The sequence below is a fragment of the Platalea leucorodia genome (genome assembly GCF_965183815.1).
Source record: "Platalea leucorodia genome assembly, chromosome: 5".
NCBI classification, from domain to species: Eukaryota; Metazoa; Chordata; class Aves; order Pelecaniformes; family Threskiornithidae; genus Platalea; species Platalea leucorodia.
The window spans coordinates 36897095-36919233 of NC_138827.1; the positions used below are offsets into that span (position 1 = coordinate 36897095).

General features: G+C 41.4%; 2 protein-coding genes across 2 annotated transcripts in view; both read right to left on the reverse strand.

Annotated features, from left to right (window-relative positions):
• Positions 1–372: 372 nt before the first annotated feature.
• CTBS (chitobiase) lies at positions 373–6731 on the reverse strand (the record flags this gene model as incomplete). The annotated part of the gene is made up of 7 exons (XM_082313222.1): positions 373–1536; positions 2459–2620; positions 3334–3431; positions 3994–4165; positions 4801–5009; positions 6002–6140; positions 6600–6731. The coding sequence occupies 7 exons, from the start codon at positions 6729–6731 to the stop codon at positions 1342–1344; spliced, it is 1107 nt and encodes a 368-aa protein (XP_082169348.1). The 3' UTR covers positions 373–1341.
• Positions 6732–7214: 483 nt separating this feature from the next.
• Positions 7215–22139, reverse strand: part of LOC309591757 (vitellogenin-2-like) — a gene marked incomplete at both ends in the record, with an annotated part of 51509 nt that continues 36584 nt past the window's right edge. The window contains 21 exons of the mRNA XM_082314511.1: positions 7215–7330; positions 7485–7646; positions 8720–8879; positions 8960–9057; positions 9535–9626; positions 10941–11127; positions 12280–12415; positions 13136–13274; positions 14628–14770; positions 14863–15075; positions 16570–16656; positions 16818–16865; positions 17226–17552; positions 17813–17988; positions 18077–18305; positions 19089–19233; positions 19432–19617; positions 20387–20480; positions 20823–21012; positions 21111–21230; positions 21824–21925. Of these exons, the coding sequence (XP_082170637.1) occupies positions 7215–7330; positions 7485–7646; positions 8720–8879; positions 8960–9057; positions 9535–9626; positions 10941–11127; positions 12280–12415; positions 13136–13274; positions 14628–14770; positions 14863–15075; positions 16570–16656; positions 16818–16865; positions 17226–17552; positions 17813–17988; positions 18077–18305; positions 19089–19233; positions 19432–19617; positions 20387–20480; positions 20823–21012; positions 21111–21230; positions 21824–21925 (3150 nt within the window). The remainder of the gene's footprint in view (positions 7331–7484; positions 7647–8719; positions 8880–8959; positions 9058–9534; positions 9627–10940; positions 11128–12279; positions 12416–13135; positions 13275–14627; positions 14771–14862; positions 15076–16569; positions 16657–16817; positions 16866–17225; positions 17553–17812; positions 17989–18076; positions 18306–19088; positions 19234–19431; positions 19618–20386; positions 20481–20822; positions 21013–21110; positions 21231–21823; positions 21926–22139) is intronic.

Genomic DNA, 22139 nt, shown 5'->3' on the forward strand with positions numbered 1-22139 from the left:
ATCAAGCAGTCAGACACTCATATGAAGTCTTCTAGTCTTCTCCTCAGTAGCCATTATGGTCGTGCTGCTATTCTGTGGTGTTTTCCCAGTAACTATTTGGCAAGGGGGAAAAAACCAAACCAAACCAAACAAAAAAAACACCCCACAACTGACTACATATATCTAATTAAATAAATTGTTTGATTAATGGAGTCACTTAAGCAGGGCACAGCTGCACTTTAATCTGGTTGTGAAACCATTCTGAGAAGCAGAAAAGCAGTGTGGGCTGTAAGCTGTGGAACAAGTAAAGCATAAACAGACACTGTTTACCAACCTGAGTGAAGACAGACAGCATTTTATTTAACAAAAAAAATCCTGTAAACACCAGTCGATCTTTCCATGACTACACATATTTTAAAAAGTTACGCAATTTCTCTAGGCAAATTATTTTAGGAAAAAATATGAACTAGAAAGAAAACAGAACCTCATATTATCTCAGAGACATCACCACATAAAAACAAACAACAGGCTACTGAACGAATCTTAAAGTGTGTGGAAAAATACTTATGCAGTTCATTAAATAAGCTTCTGAGTTCTCATTTTCAGGAAGAAAAGAAGTTTAAAATGGAAGAAAACATCATCCAGGTCCTCTCCATATTAATGTTCCCTCTTCAAGATAAGGTCCAACTTTGAAACTGAGGAATTTACGTGACACATAATAAACACAGTGAAACTGGATATTATTGAATATTCCTTTCTAACAACAAGTCTGATAAAAATCTTAATGGCAAGTGCTTCGTGTTACTTAATTTCTTCAATCTATAAAATATTTTAATCTCTAGAAGAGCAACCAAACTTGGTTTCACCAAGTTGCAATGTAAGCAACAATCTGTCTCTCCAGTGTTCTGCGTTTAATCTGATTCAAGAGTGACTTAGCTAAAAAACAGGTTGGGGTGGGAAGTCAGAAAGCTGTGACTGCACCATGTGGCCCCAGAATGAATACCTGCTGCACCAGGCAGCCGTAGCAGAGGACCATTATCAGGTTGCTCCTGTAAATCCACTTCGTCTTACTTGTTACCTGATACACACTCGGTTCAAACTTCAACCTACTTACAGTAGTAGTGAAAAATGAAAAAGATGAGCATTTTTTTTAAAAAATTTTAATTTAAAAAAATTTTTTTTTAAAAAATGCTGCTAAAGCAACATTGGAACTTTCTGAAGAATGAAAATATGGCTTTGCATACAAATAACAAGATGAATTTGGCTAGTTCTCAAAGTTTTTGTAATCATGGTATATTTATAGAAAGTCAAAATCCATGGTAGTATAAGCCATAATAACAAAGCATTTTTCATCATTCTAAATCAAGGGTCTTGTGATGTCAGGGCTTGCCACATTGCTTCAGTTTGTTGTTCCGCTACAGCTTCCCTGGAATAGTCAAGACTATTTCCATTCCACATGCCAATGCCCCTTAAGCCTCGTTTCTTCACGTATGCTGCTTTCAGAGAGATGCTGCGAGGGTCATCATACCATACTTGGTGGAAGTGACCAAGAGAATCCTAGAAAAACATTTAAACACTAGCGTCAGTATCCACCTATCTATATAAACATGATACATTAAAGTTCATCAAGTTCTGAAACATTTTCTGTTGAATGCAGTGAAAAAGTACAATTAAAAACGCAGATCTAAAAGCTGTGTAGATTTACATAATGATACTTTTCTGATTTATAAATTATTTTTCACACAGGACAATTAAAAATTTTAAGTCAAATACTTGGCTATTTTTTACTTGTAGAATCTAAGTTATAAAATAGTGATAAATTTTAACTGAATTTAGATTAAATGACTTAGCTAATTTGTATTTTAATAACTTTTTAAAATACAGCTAAAATCTCAGATACACTATCTAACCTAACAGGTGAATTTAGTTAGAGATTAAGTGCTTTTTTCAGTAACAAACAGTTTTAATAATCTGCATGTGAAACTTAATTATGTCTAAAGAGACAAGACAGAATGCATACACTGTGGTGTTCATGTAAGCACAATCATTCATGGACTCTTTCACTATGGCTATGTAGAAACCAAATGCAGAAGAGAACGTGCATGCAAGCCAGGGGGTTAGGAAAACTTCAGAGCATTTCAGAATCTGCTTTCGTTTAAATCGGTGGTCAACTCATAAAAGTAACTATAACAGTGAAGAATGGAGCTATAGGATTTTGTGCCAAAACGTCCTTTTTGACATGATACAATCTCTCGAAAAAAACTGCAGAGTAATAAAGATCTTTATTACTCCTGTAGCCTTCAGTCACTGCACCCCTCTTTCAGACTCAAGATATGGAAATCCAGCCATCCTTTACTACATGAAAAAAAGAAGTAGAAAACACAAATGGAAGAATTTAACCCTGAAAACTTTATAATCAAAGAACTATGGTTCATGAACGTTTACTCCACAACATGGTGTCTTATAAAGAGACACTTACCTTGTATTCGTAAAATGGAGATTCCTGTACCTCATCCCACAGCACCCCTGAAAGAGAACTGTTCACCTGCTTCATTATTTCTCCATAGGGGACCTGACGTCCCGCAGCATCACTGCAAGGAGCCCCACGGAAAGGTACTTTGGAAAGGGAACAAACGTGATCCTGAAAAAAAGCAGAAGGCATGAGTTTCATGCTACATAGATTTATTGAACTCCAAAATAGCAGTACAGCCAAGAACGAAGTCACAAAAGACACTGGGGTCTCAAAAATCCCAAATCTTCAAGTATCTGTGGCAGACACACTACTTGTACACAGAAGTAAATTAAAACAGTTAAATTTTGTTTACTCCGTAGTAATACGGGATTGGATGGACATCATTCAATTTATACAGTTGCCTTATCTTTTCCACTTTTAATTAATTCTTACATTTTTCATAAGTATAACGTTGTTTGAGACTCCATGGTTTAGCCATAAACTGCTATACTTTAACAGTCATAGGTTTGCTATGGTTTGTTGCACCTAGTCTTTAAGCAGTGAGCTTAGTGACTGTGTTGAGAAGGCAGATACAAGTGTTGTAGTGCCTTCGGACATCATCTCTTCTCATACAGATAACATCTCCAGCTCCTTAGTCAAACATGGCATGTGGGTATCGTGGGGTTCAGGTTGTCTAGGGAGAGAGAAAATGCCTTGTTTGGTAACACACTGCTCATCAGTTATCAGCCAAGCAAAAGTCTCTGTCTCGAGTCCCAGCTTTATGCTCTTATCCATCAGACCACAGTATTTCCTCATCCAAAAACAGCATCACCAAAATCCAGCTGTCTCTTTCCAAGGAAAAAAATAACAGTACAATTGCAAATGAATAATCTTCATCTTACCTCCGATAGGTTTTGGCAGACATAGTCATAGCCATACCAGGGGACACCCATCACAAGCTTCTTAGGATCAATACCCATAGTAATGTAGTCTTCATATCCTAGTTTTGAAGGAAATAAAAATTAGGATGCATTATTGCATTTTCCCATGCTTTTTAGTCTTACAACTAATCTAGAGCCAGAGCCAACACAGGACTTGCATGATCCCCTGACAGAGGCTAAGGTGCAAGCTCTTCTCTACCTGCCACCTGCATATGCCTACGCTTGCTCTATTCAGATCCTAATAACTGCTCTAGTTGCTCACGCTTAAAACCAGCTGCCCAGAGCAGCAGTTCACAAGGATAAGAGACAAATGTTGCAGGTTCTTTGCAAGCCCAGGCAGACACCATTGCTTTGGCTGCCGTTTGTCATTCTAAAAGTGTTCTTCACAGTCGTGAGGGCTAGACAACTACTTTACAAGTAACAACACACAACTGCTAACGGTCTATCCATAGTGTCGTAAGGATCTGAGATACTATTTTCACATTAGGACAACACATATTTGAGCACACTTGAAAGCCTTAATACAACCAAAAAACTTGTCTAAGAAAAGGCAATCTTTTCTGTCTATCCATGTGAACAAATGGAAATGTTCTGACTCCTGGGCGGGCATTTTGTCCTCACCTTCTAAAGTCTGCAAATAAGGAGCATTGGCTTTTGCAATACAGTCTGTCCAGATCTGGCTCTGTTCGTCATATGACATCACAAATAAGAAGTCACAGGCATCTGCAATCCCAGTGTAGTTGTAGCACCTTTTATCTATGCATGCTGGAGACCAAGCCACATCAAATGTTACCTGGCGGAAAAATGCACAAGTCAGTATCATGTGTGGCACGTAGGCCCCCCAGTTTTCTCTTTAAAAAAAGCTGTAGCTTCTAAAACCTGTATTTCCGAAATGTCGCACAGTGTTTAACACACGGTGATACTAATGAACTCCAGGAGAAGCTGCTCAGCTGATAAAACAAGCATTAGATAATAAACAGTGAGTGCCCCATTAGTGAATTCAAAACACCAAAGAAATTAAAATGTAACGTGAAAACCATCTGATCAAAAATATGAAGCATGATGCAAATCCTTAAAACTTCAGCGATGGGTTTGCCAAAACATTGTCTAGCTTTTCCACCAGAAGGCTGTATTTGCCCTACTTTCAAAGATTCATTAAGCCCTACGAATAACGGCCAGCTCACACAAGGCAGTAACATTGTATCTACAAATCTCAGTGAAGCCGTTTTTCCATTTAAATTCATACAGGTCAAAAAGAGTGATTCTTTTGATGGCATATCATAGCTAACATTCATAATTAACCATTCATGAGAATATCATGCTTTAGATCTGCATAATTTTTTTCATATTCATATGCTAAACAGCATTCTCAAAACTCCTTGCCTTTCATAAAGGTAATGTTTGTATAAAGTACATTATTATTATTACCTGTGATCCTGGTATTTCTCTGTGAAAAGCATCTGTAGTTTCCTTAACAAGCTCTGTTAATGCATAATACTCAGGGGAGGTTTCGTTAACTTCTTGCTCTATATCTATGTTAATTCCATCCATATACTGTTGTTTTGCAAGGTCCACCTGTTGGGATATCCATGCCGCTCTTTTAGCAGGATCAACAATTTCCTTAAGAGGTACATCACCTAGACAAGAGGCCTTCAAGAGTTAACACGTATTTGCACCACAGTAATAGTAAGGAGGAAAGGTTTGTCTTTACTAAACCAACAAACATAACCACAAAATAAAAAATCCCCACACCCATACTGGTAAAATACAAAGGAATTAACTTTTTTCCCAAGCATAATTTTGAGAACCCACCCCAGAAGAGATTACCAAGTTTCTTTGAAACAGCGGTATTTAAAATTAAGTTCCTTTCGGATTTTTTTCTGTAATTTTAATCTCCTTACTTCTGCTTAATATTCCATTAGCCACTGTAAGTTTCCTTTCTTGAAATCAATGTACTTTCAGTATTTTCATGGAGCCAGAGGGACCGTGTCTTACTGTTTAGACAAACATACTTTTATGTTTATTGTTGCTTTCCACATTGTGGTCTTGGATTCCATTTTTGCCTCAACAGAGCCAAAACTTGATTACATCATATAAGCTGTAATGGACTTTGTCCTTCTAATCAGCCTTCGTACCTGCACACAGTTCCCAAGTATTCATGTTTTAAAACTCAACCACTTCCTAATACAGCGGCATTGATTTTAGTGAAAAGTACTAACAATTACTTAAAATCCCTTCCCTTACTCTGTCTTTTGGTACTGCGCATCACATCCAGAATACAGACCCAAATAAATGTCTTCTACAGGCTTTTCCTTTCCTCCCTGTTCCTCCATAGCTATGATGTTCACTGTTAAAGAACTCTTATTTAGATGACACTGGAATGGTTTTGTTATTACTGTGCGAGAAGACACTGCTGGTTTTCTTTTTAATACCCTGCATACCAGCACGTGCAAAATCAAGGTATTATAGTCCTGTGTGCATTATCCCCTTATTAATTAATCCTCTTACTGATTTTTAATACTCTGCATACAAGCGAATGTGAAATGTCAAGGTATTATAGCCCTACGTACATTATGTTCTTATTCATGTATCATCACATAAATACCCACATTTTCGCAACGTAACCAACCTTTCAGTACTATCCTGGAGCCTTTAGAGTGAGCATAGCACATGAGCTCAGGATCGTACTTTCCAAAAGCTGCCACAGTTGTAATTTTTGACCAGTTGTAGGACTTCCAGGTTTCCTTTCCCACATCGAACACAAAGACCTGGAAAAGGGGTAGAAAGCACCCTTATTAGCTCCAAACACTTCTCAGCACGACGATTATTTTCTGCGTGCCTCTTAAAAAGGGACGTGACTTGTGTCTCTGGAAACCAGCTCGCACCCCGCCAGCCTGCACCGGCGCCCAGCACCCGGGCCGGGAAGGGTCGCGGTTGACAGCAGCTGTGTGCAAGGCCCACCCCTGCAGCGGGGACAGCCGCCTGCAAACCCAGACTCATCACAACTCTGACATTAAATCACATGCACCTATTTTTTTAAAAATCTGTTCGACTCTCACGCAGGCAATTAAAACAAGGCAGCGGCGCACGGTCTGGGTAACGCGCTCCTAGCCGCCCAGGCCGCCCCGGCACCGGCCTTCCCCGCCGGCCGGCAGCGCCGCGCCTCTCCCGGGACCCAGAGCCGCCGGGCCGGGCTGGGGGGCCCGCAGCCGCCGGGGGACGCGCACCTCGAAGCCGCGGGTGCCCGTGACGGGCTGGCAGAGCCGCGGGTCCTGGCAGGGGCAGGCACCGGCGGCCAGGCCGCCCAGCAGCTGCAGGAGGCCGAGCGGCGGCAGCCAGCGGGCCCACGGCCGCCCCATGGCGGCTCTCCCTTCCGGCGCGGGGCCGGCGGGCGGGCCGCGCTGGGTGCCGGCCCGGCCGCGCAGCTCCGCCCCGCGGGCGGCGGGGGCGAGCCCCGGGGAGGCGGCGTTGCGTTCCCCGCCGAGGGGCGGGGGTGAGGCCGGGGCGGCCTCCCGGCGTGAGGGACGGGCCGCAGCCTTGCCGGTGGTGTGGCCGCGGGCGGCCGGGCAGGCGCCTGGGCGGCCCGGCTTCAGGGAACGGCTGGTTCAGAGAGAAATGATCTTGACCGACCGCTTTTACAGAGCAAGGGTTTATTAAAAGATCAAACCCGGCGAAGGGTGTCCGGAATTATTTTCAAGATCTCAAAATAACTAGAGAAGAACGGTCTCCTGAAGGGGACAGGGCCACATCCTGGCTGTCCAAACCAGCCGCGCGCGCAGGGTCGCAGGGCGTCAGGGCTGACGCTGACACCGAGGAACGAGTGGGTCCCGTGGGACGGGGCGTCACGCCGGGCACGACTGTCGGTGACAGGAGCATGCCGTATGAGCAGAAACCGTGCTCACGACGTCCTCGGATTTCTGGTCTAGCCTGATCTGGCCTTCCAGGTTGAGAGCGGAGTCTGTGAATGAGAAAAGAGGAAAAAGAGGTCGTGTGAGGGGTTTTTTATACATCGAGGTACTCACGTGTTAGTTCGACCAACCTCACGGTTTTCACAGAATCACAGTCGGACGTACCGGTTGCGTTGTGCACAAGTACCCGTCCTGCAGACTCACCAGCTGGTACACAGTGGAAGCCCACGGAGACGGGAAGAGTCCTGGTTGCTGAACAGCCTTCTACGCAGCGTAGAACTGGCTCCACGGAGAAGCATTTTGCTGCCACCTTCTCAAATGCAACTGGCTTCTCAATTTTGACAAATTTGCGCTGCAGCTTACAAGCTGTAAAACATGAATTCTGTTAAAGCACCTACAGAATTTATATAAGTAACGTTTTGGACTGAATTTGTAGAATTAGCAACAGCTAAGATGAATGGATGAACCAAGTGACATAAGCTACGTGAAACTAATCTGATTGAAATGAGTCGATTTCCTGTCAGTGGCTTAGGCTGTGAGAAAATCAGGCATGTGGGGCACAGTCCCAAGGACGCAGGCTTACCAAATAGGATCTAGGTGGGACACAGGTGTCCAAATCCGAAAAGATACATGTGAAAACCTTGGTCAACGGACACTCAACTTTACCCAAACTATGACATCACTTCATTTTGGGGCACTAGTGGCTCCTAGACATCCGTCTATCCACTTCTGCACTGTGCCTAGCATCACACCTGCCTTGCCATGGCTGAGTAGCTTGGTTCTTAAGCCTCTGTGATCCAAGCTTTCCTGGACCAGGCTCCCCAGGGGAGCTTGATCTGAGAATATATTCCAAAAATGCCACCATGTGCTCAGAGGGTTGGGTTCCACACAAATTGTGTTGCACCCTGATGTTATCAATATTATATAGGACCTGGATGATAAGAACAATCATTCCCAGCCTGAAGGTTTCAGATTAAGTTCATCTTCAGCCTGAGGAAATTAAAAGAGGTATTTCCCACCTCAAATGCCCTCGAGTTTGATAGCCAGGGCTAGATTTTGAAGTTTTTTCTGGGAAACTAAAAGCCTGCAAATAACAGAATGAAAATAAAGAATGAAACTATTAAGGACGACATAAAATGTCTTTTGTCAACAATCAAACTGCCTACTTTTCACACTAACCTATCATCTTAGGGAATTTCAAGTTTGTGATATTATCTGGAACACACGAACTTCAGGTAACTACATTGTGCATAAGAAGTTGATATAAAAATGCAACAAAACCAGAACTTGCAGTGAGCTACCAAACCCAGGAAAACCAGATTTTTTTTTAGTCTATGGCCACTAATCACAAAAATAGTGAAAAAATAATATGATTCTATTCATGTGACTAATTAATTAGTCAAAGGCAATGACACTAATATATGTTAGAATCTTAGTACCTCCAGCACAGGGGTCTTCTGAGATGATCCAGGACTGACCAAAACTCACTGCATCTTTAGCTAAATATCCACTGGGCATTTGATATTCCCTTTCCTTCTCAGCATCGTATTTTCCACAAATACCACATGTTTTTCCAGCCATCCAGAAAGCAACCTGAATCTTTGTGGAAATAAAGAAAAGATGCACTTAAATGTTTTTCTTCTAAAAATAAAACTACTGAAAATCATTTTAAAAAATACCTCAAGTCTATGCCCATCATAATATAGTTTATCTATGCCATAATCCGGGGCTTTTAGTGACAGGCCTTCCTTTTCGCTGCTGATCAGCATGCTTGCATCTGCAACAAAAAAGCAAAAAGGGATTTCTTTTAAAAGGAAGTTATTGTTTTAGGGTCCAACCTGAACGACTTGTTAAATTCCTGGGGACTTAATGCAGGCTCTGATGTATCTTGAAAGAGGTGGGGGAAATGAGAAAGACCATACTTCTCCCTGCCCTGGAACAAGCCGAAGACCTGTGACAAGGGTGGCCATGGCCAGGGGACATCGAGATGCTTGTTCTGTGGGTCTCTGTGATCAGCACGAGGTACCACAGCCCTGCATTATTTGGTTTGTGCAAAGATACACAGGATCAGCATCTCTTTCTTTGCTCATCTTTCTTGACACCCCCTATGAAAGCTAGCATGAAGGTATGTTAAAATCACCTAATTGTTTCTCAAATTAGGGTGATCCTTATCTTGAGAGGTGTTTGCAGGATCACATCCTCTCCTTCTTCAAAAGATCAGAAAAGATAAGTGAAATGAAGATGAGTCTCTTACCAGAATTAGATGTGTATGGAAAATCTGTTGGGGCTTGAACACCATTAATCTTCAACTGGATGAGTCCATTGGAAACATAGATGTCAACCTCACTTTAAGTAAAGGAAATGAGTATAAACAAATGCTTTTCCTTCCCCCTACTCAGCTCACAATTTCTTGTCCTGGTAGAACCAACGCTGCAGGATGCTCATATCATTCTGGCATGAATCACCTGGTACCCTTTGGGAGGAAGACTGAGAGAGCCCAGGAAGGTGTGCCAGGAGGAGTGCTCACAGTACACCTTTCCCTGGCTTTACTCATCTCTGAGCGTCTGCTTGTGGCCACGGTTCAGTCAGGAAGACACCAGGCTAAAGGGACCCTTGCTGCGGAACAATAAATTGCTATTACGTTCGCGTAAATTGAAGGTGCTTTACATTTCAAAGGAAGATTGGATTCCCTACGGCGGTTCTCTTACAGCCTGAATAGTCTGTGTATTGTAGTATTCAGAGCAGTGTTTGCTCTAATGAAGAAATGTGAAGCTCAAGCACATCAAAAGCACATCCATACAGTTGTATGAAATGATAGGGAATGATACAGTGACGAGGAATGTCTTTATCACAAAAGATACGGTCTATAAATAATATACAAGCATCTTTCTCTTCTTCCACAAAACAGGTGCAGGGAATACTAGTTTCTCTCTGTGTCTCTAACATTATGGCACAATCAGGCACACAATTTTCAGAAATAAATAATTACTTGTAATGAAACCTTACAGATCAAAGCCTATTCATGTGCTTTGAAAAATACTCCCTACAATGATTTGGCTATGCATAATCCCATATAACTTAGAGTATCAGACTACACTTTTAAAGAAGAACCTATGATGGCAGAGGTGATTGCTCCAAGGTGAAACAAAGTGTGCCTTAATTTCAAATAGATGAGAACATTATGCACCAACTAAGGGATGACATAAGAGAGTGCCTCTAATCTGGGATAAGTAATTCCCTTTTTAGCTGTGTCCACTTCTGAACATCTCTGCTGAGGTGATTGTGGGTGCTAATTAGTTCTGGTTATTAGCTTAGTGTAGGAGGCCAGACTAAATGACTAAAATAGTCCCTTTTGGATTTATAGTTTATGTGTCTACCTAATTACTAAGAACCAAAATGAGATGGTTAAATGCTAACACATTAATGAAGAACTTTGGGTAGTAAAGACCTTAGGTTACTGTGAAGCTCAGATATATTTCAGAAGCACTGTTGAAAGACACAGTCCCAAATCCCGCTGACACTTCCAGAAATCTTTCCATTGACATCAGTAATTGTTGCACGAGTCTTATGCTAGCACCAATCTACCCTAAAAATCTGGTCTTCACATATGTAGACTATTCAGCTTGACATCTGTTTGTCATTAAGTTTGCAGTTACTTACTGGCTGGCAAGTCTGACATTTATTGCTGTGAGGTCAGCAGACTCTTCAAGTCTTTTCATCATCACCAGGAATTTCAGTTCTGGACTACAGTCCTGCACCAAGACATGGTAGCAATTTGCAGGCATTGAATAGTTAAATTCAACTCCATTGAAGGTTGTGATCGTATTTTGGAAAACCGAACAACGCGCTGAAAAAAAAAAAAAAATCAGTCAAAAGAAAGCCTTTTGTACTTTATATAGGACAGTTATTCTACTTCAGATTTGTAATTTTTTTTTTTTTTAAAAGACCATTTTCTGGTTTTACTTATTCCCATGTAAAAGCAAAATTATTCCTTCAGATGGAAATATTGGATTTGTAGTAATACGAAAGCAAAACTTTGCAAGTCCCCAGACAGCAGTGCAACCCACTCATGATTCAGTCATTGTATGAGATTAATTCTGCTCACAGACAGTGCTGGTGCAACTCTGTGGCCTTTTGGGTTTTGTAACTTTGTTGAAGTCAAAAGAATTTCTCAAATGTTGTTAAGAATTCACGTATCATCATTAATATTAGAGGAAATACACTAAAATGCTGCTACCTTTATTGAGTCATAACCAGGATTAGAAGTAGTTAGAAGATGGGGAGGAAAAAAGGCCACGGTACCGTAAACTTCTCCCTTTTTCACTGTAATGGTATTTTGTTGGAAATCCTACCAGCTCTGATTAGAAATTATTTCATGGCAATTTTAATTAATATGGACTAGTTTTGGTGTTTACCAAAGAAATATGCATAGGTATGATACTAGCCCACTGATTTAAAGCAAAATGTAACTCCTTATCCCAGAATTACATAAAGCTTTTCCATTTAAAATTTACCCTAATTAAGTATAATGTGATTAGCTCTTAATACAGCATTAATGAAACAATAATCCCTTCAAAATCAAGTGCAGGAGGTGAAATTAATGGGTATACTTTTGAAGCTGTTTTAGCTTCTATGTAACAGTACTAATCAAGCAGAGCACCCCAAATCTGAGGTCACTTAGATGTCCCTCTCATAAATTTTGTAATGTTTTTTTCTTCACGAGCAATCTGTGAAGTGAAGCTGAAATGGATGCATTTGGGAATGGATGCATTTGGAATCACTATTTGGCATGGAACCGAATATTTAATCTTACTAATATATGTTTCCTTTTCCTTACGTCTTTGCAGCCCCACAGATTTTCATACAGATGGGTTTATTTCTATCTGAAGTCCAACTGATTTTTTAAGTGAATGTAAAATAATTTCAAGTTATGTCAAAAGTATACATTTACAAAATCTGCAAAGTCAGTCAATGCTTGTGCAGGTAGTTAATTGCTGACCTTTAAGGTTTTCAATGATTGAAAGTGTTGCTTGGGAAAAGACATTCCGGTCAAGGGATGGTAGTGTTGAAATCGGTGTACCTGGACTTGAAGGGAATGGCAGGGGAAGCCTGATGGCTCTGTCGTAAACTGTGAGCTGAAAGTCAGTCAGAAAACAAACATGAATGTAAATGCAAAATACAGTGTAGAAATGAGATAGCATTTTCCTATAATGTTCAAAGAAGACTGTACTGACTGAAATCTGAATTAGAATCTAGATTTAGGTCAGAACTAAAAAGAAATCAAGTCCCCTGTCTACAGCATGAAATAGCTCTACAGTTTGACACATCTGCAGCCTATAGAATAGCAGTGTTGTAAATGATGTTTGATATTCACCAATTTGCAGCTTTTTGGGGAGTTGTACATCAGATTTGCTCACAGTCCAAACAGTTTGCTTACCTGAGATGCACATGCTCTCCTTGCCTGTACATTGAGGGCTGCTATTTGGCCATCATGCTTCTCTACAGCCTGGTTTTAGTATCTTTTCCAAGACACAGGAAAACCTATCATCTTCCTGAAGATTTGGGAAGGAGTAGTCTTTTTAATAAGTTTTTGTTAATGTGCTATCAGTCATGATGGTTGTTTTGTAACCTGTTTCTTATGTCATGTGTTTGCATGCTACAGAAGAAAGAGAAATGTGTTGTAAGATATTTTCATAACAGAACCAACTGCGTGAGTATAATGTCCTTGTGATGGGAGCTTCTTTATAGCTTAATAAATTAAAAAAAAAAAAAAAATCAGTGGGTTAAAAAAGCTATTAACCTTTGATTTCATAAGTACTCAATGCCCCAGGATAAAAGATAGCGGAAATAGTTACCTCAGGTAGCTTGAGGACCACATCGCAGGTTCTTGGAGATGTCAGAGCCATAACCAAGGTTGCCTGGTGAGAGGAACCACGCTGTTGCCTTTGGGAATACCCAAGCACATATGCAGCTCCTGGAAGAAATGAGTAGAACCTGGAAAAGGAAGTAAGTGATTAAAACGATCTGTCTTTAAAAAAATTGGTTATTATTTGTTCAGACTAAAATACCCCCATAAAGCAATATGCATTCTGTGTGAGACACGTTTTATGGCAGGGTTTGGTAATACATGGAGTTGTGTATGGGAGGAGGGGCAGGCAGATTTTAACCGTTAATGGGTGAAACTGTCTTCAAGAGACTGGATGGCAGAGTGATATGAGAAGAAAAATACAGCCAACTTGTTTTAAACGCATTCAGAATTAAAAATAGGCACCGATTACATAAAAACTACAATACTAACATGCTAAAAAATAGGTGACCTTGTATTAATGTGTCAGTCCTGCAGTGGTAACTTTTAGCAAGGCTCCTTCGCCCACTAAGATTGTCAGTGAGTTGATAGAGGGAACTCTATGACTGGGTTCCCTTACAGGCTTGGGACTCAGAGAGATACAGAAAATATTCCTTTAAAAAACCACATAGTCTCAGAGCAGAAAAAAGCCGAGTTCTGTGGCTTTGCTCCAGGAGAGTCAACTGGATGGTTTCATCCCCTCTAATACGGGCAGATAACAGCACTTCAGGTAATTCAATCTAATATAAAAAATTATTCAGTAGACATTTGTTAACCAAATCACCTGTATAACTTTAATGTGAAAGCTTGTGTTGCATGCATATTTAGATAACTGAGTTGATGTATGTGTCTGTATAGTGCTATTTTGGTAGCACTGTGAAAAAAGATTAGGCTTTGATATGGATCTGTGTGTGATTGTGGGCAAATGCATGTATGAATACAATGAATGAATGGATACAGTGGGTACAGTATGTGTATGGATAGACACATGTGTGAACTGAATCCAGCCGTTACAGTTTTCTTACACTAAGCATCAGACAACATTTGCTATTCAGTGTGCAGTAAGCCTTATGGGAAGCATTTGTATCGCCTTCTTCAGAAGCCGGAGGTAAGGAGCCTATGTTAGGAAATTACTCTCCCTGTACAGTCAGTAAGGGACAAACTCCTTCAGAGAACCAAGGTTAGCCTTCTGCTCTGAGCCTCCATCAATTAGGAAGCAGCAGGAGACCAATTTCCTAATTCAGGCACTTTAAATTAAAAGTCTACAATAGATTAGGTGAATCCCATCATCCCCTTTGTTTCAAGCAGTTTTCCTGCAAGCTAAAATGCACTATGCTTTGAGAGAGTGAACACATAGAAAACAGACACATGTAATCTGATTTTATAATATCCTACTGATTAAGGGGAAATTTTCCAGCTTGGAAGTTGCAGAACTGAATCTGTAACTATCACCTGGAGCATTGACACAGGTGAACTTTTCAAAAACTAAAGTTAAGTCTCACCATCTTGCAGTTGTTCGGACTGTTGAAGGTACTTTTGGCCACTCCAGCTTCACCTGCATAGCTGGATAAGCAGCAAATTGCCCTGTTGCAATCTGAGCAGCAATCTGGTAGTCCTGGCAATCTTCACCCCATTTAAGAGAGCCCTAGTGGAGGGAAATATATATACATTTGTATAAAAAATAGTAAGATCATTATATTTCATTTACATTTCCGCTGATCATTATTTTAAACTTACCGATACTTTATGGGAATTTACTACTGAAGCATCAGCACAGAGTTTCCATCTACTCGATCCTGTGATGCTTGAAACAAACATCTGTATCCTCAGTCTCGTGGGTTGTGTATCAGTGTACAGTGCAAGCTGTAATCCCGTTGGCTGCTCGTTTCTGTGGATGGCACGAAGGACTGCAGCCAGTATTGGTGGCTTGCTGTCTCCCAAGAATTTAGGCTTAAGTCAGTAGAGAGGAAATAGAGACCAAAGACATAAACAAAGCATTAAAATTACTATATTAAAACCAGGGATAAAAAGTATTTGTAAAGGAAAAGTTTCATTCAAAAAGTCCTTTTATGTGAAGTATGGGAAAGCATCATAGATCATCGCTCAGTCTATTCAGTTCATATGCAGTTTTGCCACAGTCTTTCAAGGGAGAGCTGTCGCAACCTGTGTAAGTAAAACAGTAGTGTTGGGAATCTTTTTGTAAAGTGATTTCAGTGTAACAAAAGGAAGTATGGAGTAGGACCCTACTGTACAAAGAACCAGTATTACCCAGTTCAGCACCGCTCTCTTACCAACCTGTAGTTTAGCTAATAGACTTTTTGATAAAATTTGTTTAACCACCTGTTTAAAACCATGATAATTTGTGTTGACAGAGGGATCTGTTCAGTGCAGTCCAAAGTGTGGTACTTGCACGAGGAGCAGCTTGTGGCCCCATTCAAAGTCCTGCCTGAGCTGTGGGGCAGGAGTCCCCAGCTGGCCAGGGGAGAGCCGCAGGTGGAGCGAGCTGTGGGGCAGCGGGTCCTCCCTGTGCCCCGACTGACAGAGACCAACGGAAGGATTAGGTGAGACAGAGCTGGCGAGGACGTAGAGCGAAATGGGGAAAGGGCAAGGCTGTGGCTGAGGAAGAAGGTGTATCTGGTGAGAGCCTTGGGGGAGAGTTCAGGGAAGTAGTAATGTGGTGAAAAGATGGACAAGAGAGGTGAATTCAAGTTACAGGGAAATGGGTGGGGGAGAAGATAGCTCTGGTTGCCTTTTTTCCTGCAAGCTACGTGCACTAACAACTGGGAGCTGCTGGTGCAGAGAGGGTGCCTCAGCAAAGTCAGGTTTACTGTTTCGTAGGCATATGTGAAATTTTCCTTTGATGAAATCTGCTCCAGATTCCATCAGTCCTTCCAGTAGTTCTTCCAGAAGGACCAGGTACCATTAACTATGTACCATGCAGTCATTCCTGAATAAACGTCAGGATTGCTCTCAAAGTTGGAGCATTACTGCAAAATCAAGGTCTTTTCAAAGGCCTTGTATGGTCCTGCTAACGTGAACAGAAGTACTTGGCAGTGAAGACCTAATGAACAAGACTGGCAAAGTCCTGAACTTTTACAGAGATCTATGCAGTAAAAATTATACCTGAAGCCAGTTTCTGATCAAGCAGGTCATCACTTCTAAAGTGTTCTTATTTTTACAGTGAATTATTTACTGAGCAACACAAATTTTGACATATACAGCAATGCATTCCAGTTTCATTAAAAAACGTAGCCTGTATTAAGTGAATATTAAAACACATTCAATGGCTCTCCAATGTGCTCACCTTTATGAAACAGGAAACAATTCATTTTCTTTCTATGTATTATCTAATATGCTAAATCACCATATTTTTCCTATTGTTATAAACATACAATAACTGGGAATCCAAAGTAAATGTTATTTCTTGTAGATTAAGACACTCACCTGAGACGTGGCTCTAGAGAAGCCTTCACCACTAGCTGAAGAAGAGGAGGAGCTGATGCTGCTGTTCAGGGCTTCCCTTCCTGGGTCCTGCAAAACCAGAGAATCACCTTGAAGCAAGCTGTTTACCATTGGAAGTTGTTGCAGAATTAATTTCTCATCTTTTTAGTCTCAGAGAACTAAGCTCTAATTGCAGCAAAGCTAGTGAGAGCAGTTGTAGGCCCTGCTCACAGTATAAGCAGTAAATGTACCTGTTCATCTGCTGGCTTGAACCAAAACTGGTAAACAGGTAGATTTGCCTGTGAAAATAGATAGTATGTAAGAAGATCTAAGAGAAGACAAAGAACTAACTTTTGAGAAATGCATTAAAAAGATCAGTATTGAGTATGGAAAAAAGGCAAAACAAAATTAAATTTTTTAAACATTTTAAACTTAAATCTGAAATGTGAAACTTCTGAACTGAAATGCTTCAGAGAACCAGAGAGGTTAAAAAGGGGACAAAGCTCTGCTAGGTGGTTACCTCATCCATCCTGCAGCAAACAGCCACCCTCAACAGTCTGTTTTCTCTTGCTTTGGTCCATGCTCTATGCGCACAATTTCCTGATGTACAAAAACATTCACTACAAGAAATATGAAAAATTCCCGCCTGGGTGAATTACCTGTTGGTTGGAATGTTCACTGTCCCCACTGCAGTGTCTGTCTCCAGAGTGGTCTTCTCTGCTGCTGCTGCAGATTTTACCGCTAGCAGAGCTGCCACTGCTGCTCCTGCTGCTGCTCTTGCTGCTGCTGCCACGCTTCTTCCTAGATTGCCTTATTTCATCTTTCTTGCGTTCATTTCCAGGCTCTTTACCATCAGCAGAGGAAGCAGTGGAAGAAGAGGATGAACTGGAGAGGGGGGTTGCATTGGGCTTTGCCCGGAGGTCTGTAACTGCAGTATTTTCGTTTCTGTCAATCCGTTTCTTACGGTGCCGTGTTTTATTTGCAACCTCCAAAAACAATTCAAAGCATTATGAACTTATAGCTTATTCTGTAACATTTCTCTGGGTGTCAGACACGCTGCTCACCACAGGCTTTCAAGGAAATGCAACTTCCTGGCCCTGTACACTGCAGAAGCTGCACCAGAACTCACCTAGACCCATTCCTCCCAGCAGAAATCCTTGCTTTCCCATGCCAGTTTTCCACACTGGAAACCCTTGGCTTCATTTACAGGAAAATATTTCCCTCTCCGATGCTCAAAGTCTCTTACCTTGAACACATTTTCAATGCCTAGAATCTTCTTCAGTTTAGCTTGGATGTCCTCATACAGAGATGCCTTATCCTCTTCCTTAGACCTTGAGCTTGCTACATCAATTATTTTGGAAGCTGCTTTGGATCCTGCCTGAATCTCCAGCTGAATTTTGTCAATATCAGCATCTGTATGAACTAAAGTCAAGATACTTACATTCCAGGGTTGTGCTGCTTGAGCAGCATTCACAGACATTGACAGAAAATCTTGTTGGCATGACTGTACCTGGCTTCAAAACTATTTTGGCTTCAAGTTCTCCAACTAATTTGTGGAGATAGGTATTTCTTAAGAAAGCAGAATTTCGTGACTTTAGGCTGAGACAAGCAGAACATCCCAAACTCTCAGATTTTCTACAAAAGGTGCGTGCGTAAAATCTTCCTCCTATGCTGTGGTGATGTGCCTCTTCTGAACCTTGCTGGGGTCCTTTGGATATCACACTAGGAACATTGCTTTGCTGCATTAAACAAAAATAAGGCAAATAAGGATATCTTCCACAAAAAAATTTCTCACAGCTCCTAAAATCTTTCCTCCTATTAATGAAGAGCATGATGACAGTCATGCCAAAGTAAGGAAGCACTGCTTAAAATTAGAGAGCCAAGCACTGGAAGCAGTGGAGTTTCCTCCAAAGTGCTCTGTGGAAAAGGACAGCTCTCCCGCCCAGCCTTTCCCAGGCAGTGTTTCACAAACAAACTTCCCAATGAGAACCTGCAGGGCTCTTTGGAGGGGCTATTTCTCTGATTGGTTTTGGGCTACAAGCCCTCCTGTTGCAAGTCAACCTATCCTTCCCGCGCCAGCCTCAGAAGCTGAAGAGCATATAAGAGAATGGGCTTCTGCAATCCACTGCAGGGATTACCTCAGGATTTGGGAAGAAAAATGTATATCCTGCCCAAGAGCCATCTTTTCCACATTGCTCTGGCTCGGGAAAAAAGGGGTATTGTACAAAGGATATGAATTTCACACGCCCTCCTCATGACTGTAAAGAAATAGGAAGACATGCTGTCAAAGCAACCCTACCTGCATGAGATGATGAGAGCAAGCAGACTGTGAATGATCATGACTTGAACCCATTGGGACTTACGTTAGGCTTGGTTTGGAATATGTCGGGCACCTGTTGAATCTCACAGTTTCTGTGTTTGTGATCTGATTAGCCAGCTGCTGTTTTGGGGGTGCTCAGCCCCTCTGAGGAGCTGTCTGTTCTCTACCTGTCTGCAATACAGATAGTGAGAGGCCTCCTTACCTTCCGGCTGCCAGGTCTTGAAGATCTTTCTGATGGCTGAAATGGCTGGTCGGAGATACTTGGTACTTCTCCTTTGGGGAGAAGCTGGGATTTCTTTTCGGAATCTGCTTCTTCCATGCTCCTTGAAATAGCATAAACTTCACTCCTGTGGAGGTGATAAATGGTACACAACATCTTCTGATTTTTCTTACCTGTCTTTGCTGGTGCAAAAAAGACAATACTAAGTTTTATGTGGCTGCCAAGGTACGGCAGAGCCCCACAGAGTTGAACGTTCATGACTTTATAACAGGGAGCTCACAATCAGTAACACATAACAAGCAAAATGCAACAAGCTCTTCTGTACCTCACAGCTGCGAGCTCAACCTCCTGACGGCAGGGAGGGGTTTCAATCTTCAAATTTTTCTCTTTCATATTTATCGTGGCATCAAATTTCATTGTAGTGTTGGCACTGAACTCTGCATGAAATTCAAGACCACTCTGAAAGTATTGTGTATTTATCCCCATCATTGCAATCATATGAAAATATGCCCTGAAAGAGTGGAAATAAAACCATGCATAATTACAGATTAATACGCACATATTTAACTTTGAAATACAAGATTGCATTTTCACAATGTTCTTTTTATTGTAAGAGCCACTACTGATGGATGAAGAGAGGTATCACGATTCTATGATAAAAAAAAGCTGAAGTGCCGCTGGAAAAGGTGAAGGGAGGTATCTTATAAACAAAGCTAACATGAACCCTCTCACTTGTCACTGATACATTGCTTGAGGACAAGCTAATGCCAGAATCTCTACTAGCTTCAGATTTTGTCTGGTTGTTTATTAATATTATCACTATTATTATGATAATTATTACTATTATTGTTATTAGCACTGTTGCATTTGCTTTTGCAGATCCAGAAGCATTTCCCTCTACCTCCTCAAATCCCCCCAGCTTGTGCCTCGTGGTGATGCGATTCTATGTTGAACTTGTAAAAACCTGTTCATACGTCAGCACATGTATCTATACAGCTTAGTACCTTTAGTCACTGAACAGGTACAAAAGTGAGCATTTTTAGCAATGGCAGAACAGCACAGCATCCTGTGGGATACAGTGCACATCACTGCGTTTGCAGGATCGTAAAGCATCAGGTGATTGTGTTGCTTTCTCACAACTTCACTGCTCTGGACTAGCACAGCCGTCCCAAATCTGGGACAAGTAAGACCTCTATATAACAACATGCAATCACATATCTATTTCAAATATAAATATAAATGCTTGTGTGTGTGTATGTGAAAATACATGTCATTTTTACTTTGGCTTGATGTCAGCATGAATATCCATGTTGGTTTCCAACAACTGTGAAGGTCTAAAATTGTCAGATAATGGCGGTGACATCTGTATACGCACTGCAAAAGACAGACAGGAATTACATGAACAGAGAAACAATAAATGCTGGAGATAGATACAATGTTTTCAATAAGTATAGTAGTTAACACATGGGCAGGACTTTTACATTTTTAAATACTTTGCATGATTATTTAAAGATTGCTACTCCAAACCACAGTTATACAAATATGTCCCAGGTGAAACATGCTAATTACTTCTCAAACCCTTAGGAGGTAGCTGAACACTAATGTTTTCATATTACAAGAGTATTTTTCAAGATTATAGAGGGATTTAATGTCAGCAGAGAGATTGGACCCACAGTTATTGTGGGGAAACTGCTCAGTTTGGTGTCCCAAGCTCACCGTCGGCCGCAGCCTGGGCCAGCACGGTGCCACACAGACCGAGCTCCAGCGGCATGCCGACCACTGTCGGGACAATGTGCCGCAGCTCGGCCACCATCGCCGGCAGAGTCCATCGGCCTGAAATGCCTCGCTGGACCTCTTCTACCACTTTTTTCACCACCGGCTGCCAGTTTGATGATCCAGTTAGACTCTGAAAACAGAGAAATAGGTTAGGTAAGTAAGTAAGAAGATATGGAGAAGGGAAATTACTCAGCATTGCAGACAAAAAAGACACAGCCTTGTAAGTACCGTCATGGTCTGCTGGATGGCATCTTTATCAATGTCAACAAAGGCAATCTCTTGGCCCAATATTTTGACATAAGCGGACACCAGAGGGTCTTCAGGAGGCAGTTCTTTCCATCCGAGAAGCTGCAGTGTTAAGGAGAGATGGAGAGAAAGAGAAGCAGCAGATAATGTTACTTCAAATACAGTAATGTATTAGCAAAGATTGGATCCCATCTGAAGGATGCTAACCATGGCTCCTTAGCCAAAAACTAATAGACATCTTATGGGTCTGAGCCAACGTGGCCTTTCTTCTGTTGCATAACTGACTTCAGTGGGAGTTTCCCCACATAAGGATGAGGTAAGGACTTGGTAATTTCTGCTGCTGTAAGTAGTAGGTGACACCCAAGGACTCATGGACAAAAAACTTATTCAAGAGTTATTTTAAAGGAGAAAAGCAACCACTCTTAACGTACACTTTAAAACACATGAATTTTGGCTACCAGCATCATCATCATCTTTTGTACTGTACATTAAGGGCTTACACTTGTTGAGTGAAAAGGTGGCATCCATTGACAGCATAAGTACAATGTAAGCACATCTTTCCATGACCAAACAGGATGACTGACTCCTTTCTCACTGAAACATCAAAGGGATGGCTCGGTGGGTGGGTGATGCAACCCTGGCGCTGGTGGGAACCGTGTATTGCAAACAGATCAGGAGGGTGCATAGAGACATACCGTTTTACTGAGTTCCTTCAGTGTCTTGTATGTGTCGTACTCAGCAAACGGAATATTCTGCTTCCTGATAAGCTCGGTTAGGCTTTGTGACCGGAGAGCCACCTGTAGGAAACAGAGTCAGGTGTCGCAGCCCAAGTACAAGGGAGCCTGGGAAAACCTTTGTACCAAGTATTACACTCACTGAGGCCTCTCTAAATACATACTTCATGAAGCCATTGCACTTATAAGGCTATGCCTACCTGGCAGATGACTGCAGGCTATGGCTGCAGATGCTGAGGACATGCTGAGCCAGCTTTGAATTAGTCAGCAGGGATAA